Below are 15,641 nucleotides of genomic sequence, written 5' to 3' on the forward strand. Positions count from 1 at the left end.
ATTTCTTCTTGTTTTATGTTTTTGAGAGGGAAGGGGAAATACAGGGGATTCAGTTGCAGGAAAGTTACTTCAAACATAAGTTTCTGTAAGTTTGGAAATTTTATTTTCTCTGTTATTATAATTAGGTGGTCTTCTATTTACCATTTTTGGCCCTTTTTAGTGGCTTTTCCTTTGGGACTAACTGTCTCATTTGGAAGAAAGACATCTTTCCTTCAACATGGATGAAGGTTCTGTTACAGGAAGTGGTATTGTTTTGGTATTTATTAATTTCACAGCTCCTGCTGATGAAATCTGCTTTTGCTTATATAGATTTTGTGAATCGCCAACAAGTGACCTGGAAATGCGTGGAGGACGGGGCAGGGGAAAGCGAGCAAGGTCTGCTGCAGCTGCAGCTGTACCTGGGAGTGATGCAAGTTTTGCAGAGTCCAGAGGACTTCAGAATAAGAATCGAGGTGGTGCCAATGGGAAGGGGAGGAGGGGCAGCCTTAACACAAGTGGGCGCAGGACACCCCCAAACTGTGCCATGGATGAAGTCAAAGCTAGCCCCTCATCCACAAACAAGAGGAAAGCTAAACCACAAATGGAACTAGATTTGAACTCCAGTTCGGAGGACAACAAATCTGGAAAACGTGTTCGTAGTAACTCTAGAAGCACTCCCACCACCCCACAGGGGAAGTCTGAGACTACTTTTTTGGACCAAGGCTGCTCTTCTCCAGTGCTGATTGATTGTCCTCACCCTAACTGCAACAAAAAGTACAAGCACATTAATGGACTACGATACCATCAGGCTCATGCACATTTAGACCCAGAAAACAAACTGGAGTTTGAGCCTGACAGTGAAGACAAAATCTCAGACTGTGAGGAGGCACTGAGTAACGTAGCACTTGAATGCAGTGAGCCAAGCACAAATTTGCCAGGCTTTGATCCACTGAAAGCACCGACATCTCCATCCTCTATCACTACCCCAGGAACCCCCAAAGGAAAAAGGGAACTGACCAGCAATGGCCCTGGTTTAGTTATCAGTTCCAAAACTGGCAAGAATTCTGGCAAAAAGAAGGGTCTGAGCAGTGAATTGAACAGCCTTCCAGTAATTTCAAATATGGCAGCCACTTTGGAGAGTTGTTCAGTAGCTGATGGCAGTTTGCAAACCGAAATGCCAAAACTGGAAGCTGAAGGGTTAATTGACAAGAAGAGTTTGGGTGATAAAGGCAAGAAATCAAACAGCTGCAAAGTGGATAAAAACCTGTCCAAACTGAAAACAGCCAGGCCCATTGCCCCAGCTCCAGCACCGACTCCTCCCCAGTTAATAGCGATACCTACTACAGCCTTTACAACCACCACTACTGGGACAATACCAGGACTTCCCTCTCTAACAACTACTATTGTTCAGGCTACACCAAAGAGCCCTCCACTAAAACCTATTCAACCAAAGCCCACAATTATGGGAGAGCCAAGCACTGTAAACCCAGCTCTCACATCACTCAAAGACAAAAAGAAAAAGGAGAAGCGAAAGCTGAAGGACAAAGAAAGCAAAGAGACGGGAAGCCCCAAGATGGATTCTAAGCTGGGAAAGCTGGAGGACTCAAAAGGGTCTGGGAAAGACTTATCTGGACATTTTTTAAAGGACCATCTCAACAAGAATGAAGTGCTAGCTAATGGACTGTCAGAGTCTCAAGAGAGCAGGATGGCAAGTATTAAGGCTGAAGCTGATAAGGTTTACACATTCACAGACAATGCACCCAGCCCTTCCATAGGGAGTGCCTCCAGGATGGAATGCAGCACTTTGGTGAATGGACAATCTGCCATGGCACCACTGCACGTGTTGACACAAAATGGTGCGGATAGCACAGCCACTAAAACCAACAGCCCTGCTTACTCGGATATTTCTGACGCAGCTGATGATGGTGGCTCTGACAGCAGGTCAGAGGGCATGAGGTCAAAGGCCAGCTCTCCATCGGATATTATTTCTAATAAGGACGGTGTTGTAAAAGGACATTCTTCAACCACAGCACAATCGGCCCAAGCGAAAGAGTCCCATTCTCCCTATTACCATGGCTACGATCCTTATTATTCCCCAAGCTACATGCACTCTGGACAGGTCAGTGCCCCAGCAGCTGGGAACAGCAGCACCCCACAGGGACTGAAGATCAAAAAAGAGGCTGAGGAAGAGGCTGAAAAGAAAGAGAAGGTGGAACTGCCAGATGCCAAGAAAAGTGAAAGCACTTCCTCTAATCTGCAGCCACAACATCAGTCAGTAATAACGCAAAGACACCCTGCACTTGCTCAGTCACTTTATTATGGACAGTATGCCTATGGGCTCTATATGGACCAAAAGTCCTTAATGGCCTCTAACCCAGCTTACAGGCAGCAGTATGAAAAATACTATGAGGACCAGAGACTAGCAGAACAGAAAATGGCACAAACTGGGAGGGACTGTGAATGGAAAAATGACCCCTCCTTGAAGGAGATAGGGAAGGATGACAACAAGCAGAAGAATATTCCATCTGCCACTATTTCAAAGGCCCCTTCAACTCCAGAGTCCAGCAAAAATAATGCTAAGATAACGTCATCCGTCCCTAACAAAGGAGAGGAAACAGGCAAATCTCAGATCCTTTCCAATCACCAGCAGCAGCTTCAGTCTGACAGTTTCAAAGCCAAACAAATGGAAAACCACCAGCTCATAAAGGAGGCTGTGGAAATGAAATCTGTTATGGATTCCATGAAGCAAACAGGAGTAGATCCAACAACAAGATTTAAACAGGTGAGATCACAGGAAATGGAACACATGTGTGTTGATTTATCCTTAAGTCATCTGAGATTTTTGCTCTTGATTGGGCTATGCTCTTCTGTCTTTGCATCCACCATGCTCTTCTTATGCTGGATAGTACTGTAGTCTGTGAACAGACCAATAGACCTTACAGTTGAGCTGTTTGAAAAAAAAAAAAAAGAAAAAAAAATGTAGTAAGGCAATGACAGAACCCAGGCTTAAGACCTGGATAGACTATTTTAAATTACATGCATGAATAAAATAGATTTCTCTTTTAGATGTAAATTCCAAGCAATTTGCTTAGCTCAGAAATGAAAAATTTCAAGCAAAATAAGCAGCTTTCATTGTGAGAGTACTTAAAGTAGATTTGAAACGTGGTTTGAAGTGTTTCTTTTTTTGTTAAATGACAGTTGGCATTTACTAAAGATGGGTGAGCTGGTTCTTTGAAGAGTTGGCTTGAAGCTCAGCTCTTTATCTTAACCCAAGTTGACCTTTTTGAAGCAGTTAAGTTCCCCTTCTCTCCACAACCAACCTGAGGCCCCTACAGACCTACACAATGGATGAAATCCTCTCTCCATTGAAGTCAGTGGTAGTTTTACCACTGACTTCAGTGGAACCAGAATTTCATCCAGTGGCTTCATGCTGACCTTCCTAGATGTCACATTGGCTTCATTTGAGGCAATGCAACTGTCTCTGTGCTCTGAACTGAGCCTCAATGCTTGGTGCTTTCATGTTCTACTGTATGGTACATCCCAGACCTTCACCCTTACGGTCTGTCTTTCAAGATGCAGGGGGGTCAGGCAAGTGGGAGTTAGGGAGCTCTAAAGGAAGTGTCATGGTACAGCCCTGAGTAGGAGAAGATTTCTTGTGATTCAAATGAGTATTTGAACCAGACTGTCCAAGTGTCTAGTTGTGTGCTTATGTTTCTGTTGCATGTGCCATAAATGTATAGCAATTGGGGACCACATTTACAGTTAGCTCTTGTGTATTATGAAAAAAGTCTTCCTCTTACTGTGTGGTACTGATTTGGTGTAGCCTTGTAAAGAATTCACCTATGTAATTTCATAATGTATTTATAAACTGGTCTACATAATGTATTATGCAATAATGTGTTTATCCTGTAGCAGGTTATTTAAACAATGTGGTCCTGATCCTGTAAGTACCTATCTGTGTGTAATTTAACAAACTTAAAATAAGACTGACAGCTGAAGAAATCTTCCTTAATGTCTGTCTTCCACTGATTCCTGGATGTTTGTGATATCAGAGGCAGCATGAGCTAGATCTTTCCAGCTAGATCAGTTTTTCAGTTTCATTGTTGCAGATAATCTATAGTCCCTGGCATACCATTAACCAGCTTTAATTTTGTGGTTCACAGATACTTTTTGCTCTCTAGTGAAAACCTCTCTGTGGGCTTTAATTAAAATGTTTTATGAGTAGCGTGGTCTCAGAACCTTAATACATGCATATGTATTTCATGATTAAACTAGTTAAAGGCATGAAGAAATATACAAGATGAAGCAATTGAATTAAATTTTGGTAATAGTCTCTTGCTCCTTCATGGGAATATTGGTTTGACTTTGAGTTTAAGGCACTCCATAGCAAGCAAACCTCTCCTCTATATCATAGGGATATGCTATTAAAACAGCTATTAAAAATACATTAACAACAGTATGGGAAATACCAATAACAATTTTAATTCAGCATCTGAGTTCAGAGCAATTTTTTTTCTCCTTCGTATTAGGATCCAGATTCACGAACATGGCATCATTATGTCTATCAGCCTAAATACCTTGATCAGCAAAAATCAGAAGAACTCGATCGTGAGAAAAAGTTAAAAGAAGACAGCCCTAGAAAAACACCTAACAAGGAAAGTTCCCTGCCTAACCTTCCTGTCTCATTAGCAAGCATTAAAGAGGAGCCTAAAGAGGTCAAGCGTTCTGATTCTCAATCAGTGGATGAGAGCAAGATAAAAAATGATGATCGAAAGACTCCTGTCAATTGGAAGGACTCTCGGGGTGCTAGAGTAGCAGTTTCCTCACCAATGAGTCAGCATCAGTCATACATCCAGTACTTGCATGCTTATCCTTATCCACAGATGTATGATCCCAACCATCCAGCCTATCGTGCAGTCTCTCCTGTCCTAATGCACAGCTATCCTGGTATGTATTCTGAAATTTGCCTTGCATGTCAGTTAATATTTACATACTCAAAGTACAGTAAAGGCTGCATTTTAATATTTCTGTTAGCAGCTAGGGTAACTTAGAAGCTTCATGGGTGACATTTGTTTTGCTCATGCTTTCACTAGGGAAATTTCTGTAGATGAAACTGATTTAATACAAGATGTTCCTTTTATGAACTGTCACAGTTCCCAGCTACAGTTTTCTAAACCCTTGACAATCTGCTATTGCTGTTAGACTGACAGATAGTTTATTGCCTATAAAAATATTCTAAGCAGTTACTGTCAGAGCCATTATGGTTACTATTCCTTTCACTTAAAGAGAACCTATAAATGTCTGAAATGGCTATCAGTTCAACCTTCTTTATAACCTCCATTCATCAGGGTAAATTAGGTGAAAAAATGGAAGAGCAAAGTTGCCAATTGATAATCACGTGATCTATTTTTGAGTTATCTTCTATGCTGGCATCCCCTCCTCCTACCTTGGTATAGCCAAAGTTAAAAACAGTAACTTGATGATATTTATTGTTTACCTGCAGGGGCCTATCTCTCTCCAGGATTTCATTATCCAGTTTATGGGAAGATGTCAGGGAGAGAAGAGGCAGAGAAGGTCAATACCAGCCCAAGCATCAATACGAAATCAACCACTGAGTCCAAAGCACTGGATTTGCTCCAGCAGCATGCCAACCAGTATCGCAGCAAGTCTCCTGCTGTAAGGCCTTATCTGTTCTTAGTGAAGAGTGGTACATGTGGGGAGGGGTAGAGAACACAATTGTAAGAAGCACAAAGCCTGGCATCAAGCTCCAGTTGCATGTTTTTTCTTCCTAGTACTGCCTAAAATAGAAGCAATTTATAGTCAGGGTGCTTCCATGTCATAAACTGGAAATGACACATACAACACAGTTCTTCACTCAAGGTCTTCCTGTCTTAAATGAATGAACTCATTTAGAAGCACAGATTCAGAGATGCACAGTTTATTGCAGTTAAATAGCAAACCCCTGCTTGTGGAAACAGATAATGAAATAGCAAGTAGAGCTGTGGGATTGGTAATATCCCCTCTCTGTATCTGCCAAGAAATCATATATTCCACACAGCATATTACTAGCCCAGTTTTCTGAAGATTTCCACATTGAAGCAAATAATGTTATTTTACTTTCTGGTAAGCTGGTGCTAGTTATAATTGTGAGCAAGTCACTGACTCTGATTCTGTTTCTTCAGGGGCTTTCTTGCTATTCAGGCAGGCTTGATCTCCAGAGTGCATTAAAGAGGACTGAGGGTTCACTTAAGTCAGCTTTCAGCAGCTCAGCTAGGTTGTTCAGGCATTGACAAGTCAGCCAAGCTTAAGGGAGCCTAAAGCTAGAAGTCATCATGGTGGCTTCAAGCTGTAGTATGTTGCCTCAAAATCTGTGTGATTTGGTAAATATTCCACTCACCAGATAAACAAGCTTTAGGTTAGAATCAAGTGCAGATAATCCAGCAGAGGTACTTTCTCCTCAGAAAACATAAGCTTCGTAATTTGTACTCAAAAGGCTGTTGCTAGGTAATATTAAGTGTGTTTTGTTCCTTCTCACACCAGTTTTGTCCCACTTTCTGTTACTAGCCTGTGGAAAAATCAGCAGCTGAGCGTGAACGGGAAGCAGAAAGGGAACGAGATCGTCACTCGCCTTTTAGCCAGAGGCATCTCCATACACACCATCACACACATGTTGGAATGGGCTACCCGCTTATACCTGGACAGTACGACCCATTTCAAGGTGAGCAGGAGATTTCCAACAGGGGCATTAGCTTATTACCTTGACATTAGAATTCATGCCTGCATGAAGCATTTTGATGGGTTGTTAAATCTTGTGAAATCAAGTGCTTTATATGTAGGAAGAAGTCTTGACTATTTACAGCTTGGACTAACAATGAATGAGTAGCTTCATGCCTGAGATATACTAGGTTTGTTTCCAAAACAGGGTGTTAGAGAATTGTTGAAGATGGACCAGTTGGACATTCATTTGAATGTTTTGATTACTACTACAAACTGACATTAACTATCAGAAAAGCAGTAAAAAACCCAAACAAAGCTACTTTCTTTTTTATGATTAGGGTTGTGTAAGCAATGGAAGAAGTGTAGCAAAGACAAAAGCTTTTTATACTGAACATATTTTACATGCAAGTCATTGCAGTCACAAGGGTTTCAGCTTGTTATAATTTAACCATCTGTAAAGGGCCTCTTTGTATGTTGGCAAATGCTGTACACAAAGTTGCAGTCAGGGATTGCAGTCAGGGAAAAAACAGCACAGTAAGATACCATTCCTTGTCCCTACATTTTATACCAATCTTTGACTGTTTTACTCTAACCCTGGACTCCAGGTGAATTAAAAGGAGATTTCTTCCCATGCAGCAAAGTACTCGCTATCACAGTTGGTGGCTAAATGACATTAATTCATTACGTTAATTTGGCGACTTGGCAATTATTTTTCCTGTGTAAAAGTCTTGACTTTTCTTAGTTTGATTCGGTGATTACAGATGCCTTTTGGGATGCATTATGTTTGTTCAATGGGAAAACTGTAAAAATTATTAGTTATTATGAAAGTATTGTAGTCTGAGCAGCTGGCATGTCACCTCTGTAATTCACTGTGACTTTTGATTCTTGTTGTTTCCTGGTACCTATTATTACTATTAGGCTTCCTACTCAGGAACTTGTACAAACCACTTAGCATCATGCAGTGCAGTACTTGGAAAGAAATACAATAAAACCCTAGCATTTTCTGATGCTGGGGCTTTTTGTCTGTTTGCCTTAGTGATGCTTTGTAACATTTCTGTGAGAAAAAATTTCATTAAAACCAGAAGTACATCAGTATGCCTTTGTTTCTTCTTTCCCTCAGGTTTGACCTCTGCTGCCCTTGTTGCCACTCAGCAGGTGGCTGCACAGGCATCTGCATCTGGTATGTTTCCTGCACAAAGAAGGTAAATAGCCAGTAAATATCAAATTACATATTTTACTATAAAGGGGAGAAAGCAAATCATAGATTTTATAGCCTGATGGTCTGCAGTTCCTTGCATGACACAGTTTTTAAGGGTGAAGAAAAAAGCCTAGGGTTATTTATAGTTTCACTTAAGGTGACATTTTGTCCATAGTTGGGTCCTTTAACTGTAACCTACATCTTTAAGAAGGGATGAGTAGTCTGTCCTCTGAGGTTTTTCCATGGACTTATATTTTAAGGATTGATTTTAAGATAAAACCAAGTGATTGTGAAATATAGTTTAAGATCCATATTTTTTATAAAGCAGGCTTAAAGCTTATAGTCAGTTAGATCCATGTACTACCAGGAACACCTAAGATTTTATCTATTCTGCAAGTCTGCCTACTCTTCAAGAGGAAAGAGACTGTTCTGTATTAGAATGTCATCTCAAGTGAAAAGCCCAAAGCACCCTTAAGATTAGGGTTTCTTTCATCACTGCCATGCTGAGCCTCAGAGTTCAATGTATAATATAGTACTGTAACATTCCATAGTTATGTCTTTCTGAGAGCTGACTCTGAAAAAAGGTGACAATGTAAGGCTCTTAGCTGGAATTATTTGAGTGAGAAATGCTTGTAACCCTTAAAGAGCTGATGGGTGCTAGGGTGTTCACATCCCAGAAGAGAAATCCCAGCACAGGTTACTTATTAGTATGTTGTTCTTGGCAGGGGAGGGAATTTATTTCATGGTGTACATGAAAAAAAACAAAAAAAAAAACAAACTAGGAGGAAGGGTTTCTGCATACTAAAACATTCTTCTTTCTCTTTTCAGAGAATGATGAATTTGGAGATATTGGAGATATACATTGTCATGTGACTGGATCACATGAGGAAGCGCTTTATTACAGACATCAGTTCCATGGTGTTAATTTGAAATGCCTTAATGGCAGGCAAAAACCAGTCATTTCATTTTTGTAAATTGCAGATTTTATCACAGAGTAACAAATGTTGCTGTAATTAGACTTCTGTTTTTATATATATATATATGCGTATATATATATATATATACATATATATATAAAAATATATATATTCTTTACTTTTTTTGTATCAGTACCAAGGCTCGCACACAGGGTCTGCTGCTAAGTTGCGAACCACCCAGTAAAAGGAGATATGTATTTGTCATGTTTAGAAAGCGTTAACCACAAAAGGATGTTTGTTTCTTTTATCTTCTCCTTCCTTTTTTTTCTTTACTTTTCTTTCCAATTGTAAATAAATAATGTTATGTATCAGTGTGCCTGAACCTTGCATACCCTTCTGATATTTCCCACAAGCTCTCAGAGAGGCTAACTGTGATGACACTTTGGTACAATGTAGATGTCTATTTGGTGACTCCTATTAAGATGCATCAGTGTAAAATGTTACTGTATTCACTGTTTCATTGTAATTGTGTATTGTGCAAAATATACCTTTGGAAGGCATGGGGATTCTAGTACCACAAAAACTGTGTTGTATATAATGTATAGATTTTAAATGGAGATATTGAGCATCTGTGAATAATGAAATGTCTTTTTTTGATAATCTTGAATGGCAGATAACCTAATAGCCTGCATACCAGAAGACATTTGTGATTGTTCTATTACTTGAATAGTCCTGCAGTCTTTTTTTTAATGTTTACAATTACTCAGTTTTAGAAGAGAGACTTTAATGCCATTGCCTGTTTACTTGTTTTATGCTGTAATCTAGTTTATTTTATGTAAAATGTATATCAAATGCTTTCATTTTTATACCTGCCTTAAAAAATTTGGCAATCAGAATGAAGAAGTTGGATTTATACTTTCTTGGTGTCTATGGGCCACTTTGAAAGATGTGTCATGGGCAGATAGCAGAGGCTGCAGCTGCCACACAGCTGTGTGTCCCTAGAGGTTCTCCCTGGGACTCAGTAATGCTGTGCACCTTCAGCCATCCCATGCCTCCTCCCTGGGACTGTGGTCTTGTCCTCTCCCAGTGGGTGATGCAGGGCCCAAGGCAGATAGCAGTGGACCTCTTTCAGTTGAACCTGATAGGCTTGAAAAAGGCCCATCGTAACACCTTGGATGGTATTAGTGGAACTTAAATCTCTAATACCTGTTTTAGAGCAGCTCTGTGTACTATAAATTATTGGCAGTTTTTTTCTATTATATCTGTGTTGCCCTTCTCCCAAGGAATAGATGCCTAAAAACCTGTTGAGGACCTGTTAATTAAAAAAAAGAAAAAAAGTAAAAAAAAAAAAAAATTAAAAAAAAAGTAAAAAAAAAAAAAAAAAAAGTAAAAAAAAAAAAAAGTCACTTACTGTGCTTAACCTGCATTACCACAAAACAAATATCTTATGTGGCAATACCACCTGCTTTGTTACACTGCAGTTAACACAGTATGCAGTAATATGAAATCACTAATCATTACATGAAAAAGAATCAAATTTAGTGGTCAAGTTTTTGAGGCTTAAACTTCTGTCCTTTCCTGTATATCGCCCCTATATTGATTGTCAGCACTGTTTTTTTAAGTTTTACTGTTTTTCTTGGGTTTGTGTTTGTTGTTTTGGTTTGGGTTTTTTTTGACAGGGTGAATTACTGCAAGTTAAAGCTTGTTCTTGAAGTCGGTTCCATTTCTCCTACCTTGTGAATTCTTAATACAGAAGGCTGAATTAAAGATTCCCAACAGACAAGCACACTTGGACTTTTTATATTACTATGATGAATCTGCCATTAATATTGCTATAATTGTTTTATTTTTATAGGCATAAAATCAGTTCCTCTAGTGACTAGTTATAAGGTTTATTGATTTTTACTACACATCATTCATCTGTGGCTTACTATTACTGTCTTGTTCTGAACAGATTCAGAAGTCTCACAGTGGTGGCGTACTACAAATTAGCCTCATAAAAATGGGAAGGAAGGGGTGTTTTCTTTCAAAAGGGGATATTGTGAATGCAGGGCTCTTGAAATAATAAAATGCCTTATTACTTCTATAGTAAAGGCTCGGATGACTTTTGTATTGAAATGTATCATTGATTTGATTTTTTTTTTCAGCTGAGACTATTAATTTGCTTCTGCAGCAAAACAGATCTTATCTACTGGTGATTTTGATGTAGTGTGCTTAGGACTGAGTGTCATAAATAACTGGAATAAATTACTCATTGATATAGGGTAAGCAATGGTTAAAATGATAATTAATGCTATAGCTTTATTATGTCCATTTATTGTCTTCCTCCACTTAGAATTATTATCTTGCTTGTATCTTTCCTTTTGGTTTAACACTTGTCATGATGACCTCCTTAAAGGCTGTGCAACAGTTAAGCATGGCTCCCTGATTCAACACTTCCCTTAGTCAAAGTACCCACCCACAGGTCTGAGCATTGACATGCAGCTGCTGTGGTCATTGCACCAGACAGTGAGCATCCAAAGGATGAGCGAAGGACAGTTTACAAACCTGAGAGCTAAGAGCTGCAGAGGCAGCTCACTGGAAAGGGGAAGTTAAAGCAGTATCACACAAGTACAATTGCACTCTTTTCCATGGGAAGGGCTTGTACTTTTTGTTATCTCGAGCTGACACCTCTGCCAGCCTGCTCTTCCAGCTGCAGCAGTCAGTGACCCTGCTCCTATCTTTGATCCAGTTTTTGCTGGATTTCTTGCAAAGGTGAAGCAGGGCTTCTGCATTGCACTTCTTTGTGTTTCTGTCTTGTCTGTGGAATGCAGCTGGAGAAATGAAAGGTCTGTCAATGAGAGGCCATCATACAGACCCCCCAAAAAAACCAACCAGGAAGCTACGGCCTGTGGTGTTCACTGGGAAAAAAAATGGATGTAACAGAGAAAGTTCAGGTTTTTTTAGCCATTATGTAGCTCTATAGGCTGAAATACAGTGGACAGTGGTTTAACTGACTAATCTGGCTACCAAGGCTAGACTAGAGCTGGTGAAAATGGTAACACTTCTTCATTTTATATTCTCTGATTGTCTTAGGAAAAACGTGAGAACTCACAAATGAAATTCTTCACCTTACCATGCCAAACTTGCTTCTAAAGGGTGCATTGGTTGGGCTTAACCATTGGGTCATTAGTCTCACTTTTCACTCTGACAAGTGCTGGCAGGACAAATGACCCCAAAGGACATAAAGTCAGAGAACCCCTGAATCCATCCTGAAACACACCTGTGGTTGTTGGTAGCACAAAACTTGGCATAAAGAACATCACTGTGCTCTTCTGCAGCTCTACACCTTGGCTTTTCTCAGGAAAACAGTGAAAGTCAAGCTGAGAATTTATTTCCTTCTGGAGTTACAGTCTTGTCAATATCTTTATCACAACTGACAAATTTATCGTCTTTGCCTCAGCATCTCACTCTTGCTGTTTGCTTGCCACTGTGTCTCACTCTTCTTTTCTTCTCTCCCCTCTGTCCCACTTAACTATGCCCTCTTGTATCCATTTGATATCTCAAAACATGATACTCACATAGTGAAAAACCTGCACACATTTGTGATCTCAGCCCTTGATTAGTTCTCTTTCCTTTTTTCATACTCCCTCTTTTGACCTGTGTGTTTTTCTTGGTTCTTACTCCATGTTAATGTACCTTGTCTCTCTTCAGCCTAAAGCATTTGGGATAGAGAACATGCACCACTTCAAAATCATACAACATTGTTTGTATTTATAGTTGCCTTTGAATAATAGCTACAGCCTCCTGTAGATGACACCACAAGGTACCATGAAAAGCTGGAGAAGACCATTATTAACAAGGAGCTTAAGATAACTCACAAAATCCGTGTTAAATGTAATTTGAAACCATATAATATCTCAAAAATTAGTAATGATACCAAGTCCACGTAGGTAGTGTGAAGCTGTGTCTCCTTGTCTCAGGCGGACTGGAGACATACAGTTGTTACTTAATGGAACAGCTGTGTTCCACTATAGAAAGAGATCTGTTTCCCTTATTTTGGTTTTAGCCCTTTACTCATCTTTCTGTTCTTAATACTCTGTAGCATTATTGTGAAGTACAGTTCTCCATGATGTAGATTTTTCTTAGATCCATATTTCCAAAGTTCTTGGAGGTTCAACCCTTTCTGTAAGATGGTGGGAGGGAATCTTAGTTTTACCAAGAAATGCAAGAGGTTTTCATTCAGGAGAAGAGACACCAGGTGAAGTTACACGTATTGGAGTGATAGGAAGGTAGACACCCTTAAAATTCTCACACTGGCTGCTAGTAATTTTTGTGCAGAATATACCAAATTGTAGTTTCAACCTCAGTAGCAACTCCAAAATTTCTTGTCTGGTCTGATAATTAGCAAACTTTGGGATTTATCAAAGCTTATTATTACTTGCAGCATGACAATACTTATCATGCAGAGAATTGTTATGCTTCACTATAAAATTATAGACAGTTGCTCTGGGGATTTTGAGAGCAGCCTGCAGACCAAGCTGGTACCTGTAGTTTAGTCCAGTAGCCTCATAGTTGCTTCAGCAGCATTGTCCAGTCATTTTGGATTGTATAGTGGTGTATTTTAATGAGAAAATTTTGCTCATTTGAGTTTGCTGACGACAGAATAGAGCTTACTGACTGACTGCTTTAAGCATAATGCCCACAGGATTTCTTAACAAAGGTGAAAGGTACAGCAGTGCTTGATTAAAAAAAAAAGCCCTAAATCAGGAAGCAAAGATTCGCTGAAAGCCTGTTAAACCCTTAATACAGGAGGCTAATTTTGAAGCATACATCTTGACAGGTAGAGTAAATGACTACACTTCCTTTATGACTACACTTCCCTTAATTGTTTTCAGGGCCCTGAGGGCACTACCAAGACTTGCAGGCCCTACCCAGCCCCCCGTGGAGCTTCCCCCAACCCGCTGTGCAGGAACCCAGGACTCATCTCATCTCATCTCATCTCATCTCATCTCATCTCATCTCATCTCATTTCATCTCATTTCATCCTGTCTATCCCTGGCACAGGGCTGCCAGGTGCCCTAGGCTGGGGCTGTACCCCAGTTCCCTTGCTCCCTGGCTGGGGTCAGTGGAATGGGACTTGCTAGCCCCCAGATTGAAGAACTCCTGCATAGTTAAGAGGCTGCTGTGAAAAAAAACCAACAGCAAACACAAAAAACAACAGCAAAAGCAAACCAAAACCAAACAAAAAAACTTTTTTCCCACCTCCTTTTTCCTCAGTAGGATAAACTTGTATTTGAGAGTTCAAGTGACACTCGATATAACTTGAGGGGAGAGTGGAATTTTTGCCTCTCCACATCCAATATGAGTGACTGAAAGGGGCAAGATTTGCAATTAGCTTTAAGAGGAAATGGCCCTTAATACCGGTGCTCAAACTAGATACCTTCTTACACAGAACAGGTTTTTCCTTCTTAAGCTCCCTTCATATGCAGCAGTGGTCAGCTCTGATGGCTGCTTCGGTAACGTGACTCTGCTTCCTTTGGGGCTCTGTGTTCCTCAGGAGAGAGGGTATCAAGGCCTAAGCAGACCTCAGGGACAGCTGAATTTTCTGCATTTCCATTGCTTACACAACACACCTTCCCCCTGCTCTGTCACTAAGTCAATTGCAAGTGTTTGCGGAGCCTTATCAAGCCATTGATTTTTAAGAAGAGCTCCAGACAGAAAAGGTCATTAAAATGTCAGTGACACACACAGTATGTCTTCCCATGCCATACACTGGAACAGAGCAATTTAATACAAAGCCTTGCCACAAGTATCTGCCATGCTAATTCATGATCTTCCTAATTGGAAAGAAACTGGCTTCCCATAATAGAGAATCTGGCAAATCCTCAGCCTCTGCAAATGTCTTGAGGCTTTGTTGAAACCAGCAGACCATTTTCCCTTTTTATCTGTCAAAAGTTTCTCCTTACTTTTGGAGATACTTCTCCAAAGAACCAAGGTTCAGAAGAAACCGCTGCAGAAAGAAAACAATAAAACCAGCAAGACAAGGTCCTCTGGTTTTTAATGCTAGAGCACCTCTCATTAGGCTTAAGTGGGCTCTGCTTCTGCAACTCAGATATGGATTTTGTCCCTTGAGGCAGAGCAGTAATTGCTCTTCAATATAGCTCTTTACTGCTTCCTTGAGTATGTGCACATCTAAGTCTCTCTCAGATGCTCATGTCCTCACTCCCCCCTTTGTTAGAGGGTTACACATAAATGCTATAGGTTTGATTTGATATTAATTTGCCTAAAGGGTTCTTTTGTTGCCCACTGGCAATAAAATAGCTCTTCAGGGTATTAACGACTGCTCAGCTTTGGAATTTTATCTCTGCACCTGACACAAGGTCACAAGCTTTTAAAAGCTGTCCTGCTTTTAAAAGGGTTAATTCTCTTAAATTGTGGATTCACTAAAACTGTGCTTTATTAAAAAAGAGCAGTATGCATGTGTCACTGCATGGGCCTGGCAAATCATTTGAGATTTATACAAAGAGGAGGGTGATTAGAACTCACCCTGATGAGTAGAGAAGACAGGAGGGTTTGAGTGGCCTGGCTGAAAACATCTGAATCTGCTCTAAAGATCCTAGTAGTGAACTCTGTACAAAACACAGGGATTTGGAGAGTCATGGGTCCAGCAAGGTCAGCAAAATGAAAAGTGGTGTCATGTAAGTCACTGAGCAAGCACAGGGGAGTCTCCAAACTTGGGACTGCAATCACTCCTAGTAAAGGAAGCTCAGGCCCTGGAAGGCAGATCTTTGTGCAGCTAATGTGGAGCAAATGCCCTCAGAGCACATCTGACTGTCTGGAAATTTGCC

At 40.2% G+C, this 15,641-nt stretch overlaps 1 protein-coding gene across 4 annotated transcripts in view; it reads left to right on the forward strand.

Moving 5' to 3' along the window:
- ZNF608 (zinc finger protein 608) overlaps positions 1-10,211 on the forward strand; it is an 87,720-nt gene extending 77,509 nt beyond the window's left edge. For 2 of the 4 annotated variants that reach the window (XM_071730511.1, XM_071730512.1), the window contains exons 5-10: positions 310-2,761; positions 4,509-4,926; positions 5,483-5,655; positions 6,544-6,697; positions 7,817-7,898; positions 8,723-10,211. In XM_071730511.1, the coding sequence (XP_071586612.1) occupies positions 310-2,761; positions 4,509-4,926; positions 5,483-5,655; positions 6,544-6,697; positions 7,817-7,898; positions 8,723-8,729 (3,286 nt within the window). In that variant the 3' untranslated portion in view covers positions 8,730-10,211. Of the gene's footprint in view, positions 1-309; positions 2,762-4,508; positions 4,927-5,482; positions 5,656-6,543; positions 6,698-7,816; positions 7,903-8,722 lie in introns of those variants that run through there. The other 2 variants (XM_071730510.1, XM_071730513.1) reach the window with 2 other exon arrangements.
- Positions 10,212-15,641: the final 5,430 nt, after the last annotated feature.

Source organism: Heliangelus exortis, chromosome Z (genome assembly GCF_036169615.1).
Source record: "Heliangelus exortis chromosome Z, bHelExo1.hap1, whole genome shotgun sequence".
NCBI classification, from domain to species: domain Eukaryota; kingdom Metazoa; phylum Chordata; class Aves; order Apodiformes; family Trochilidae; genus Heliangelus; species Heliangelus exortis.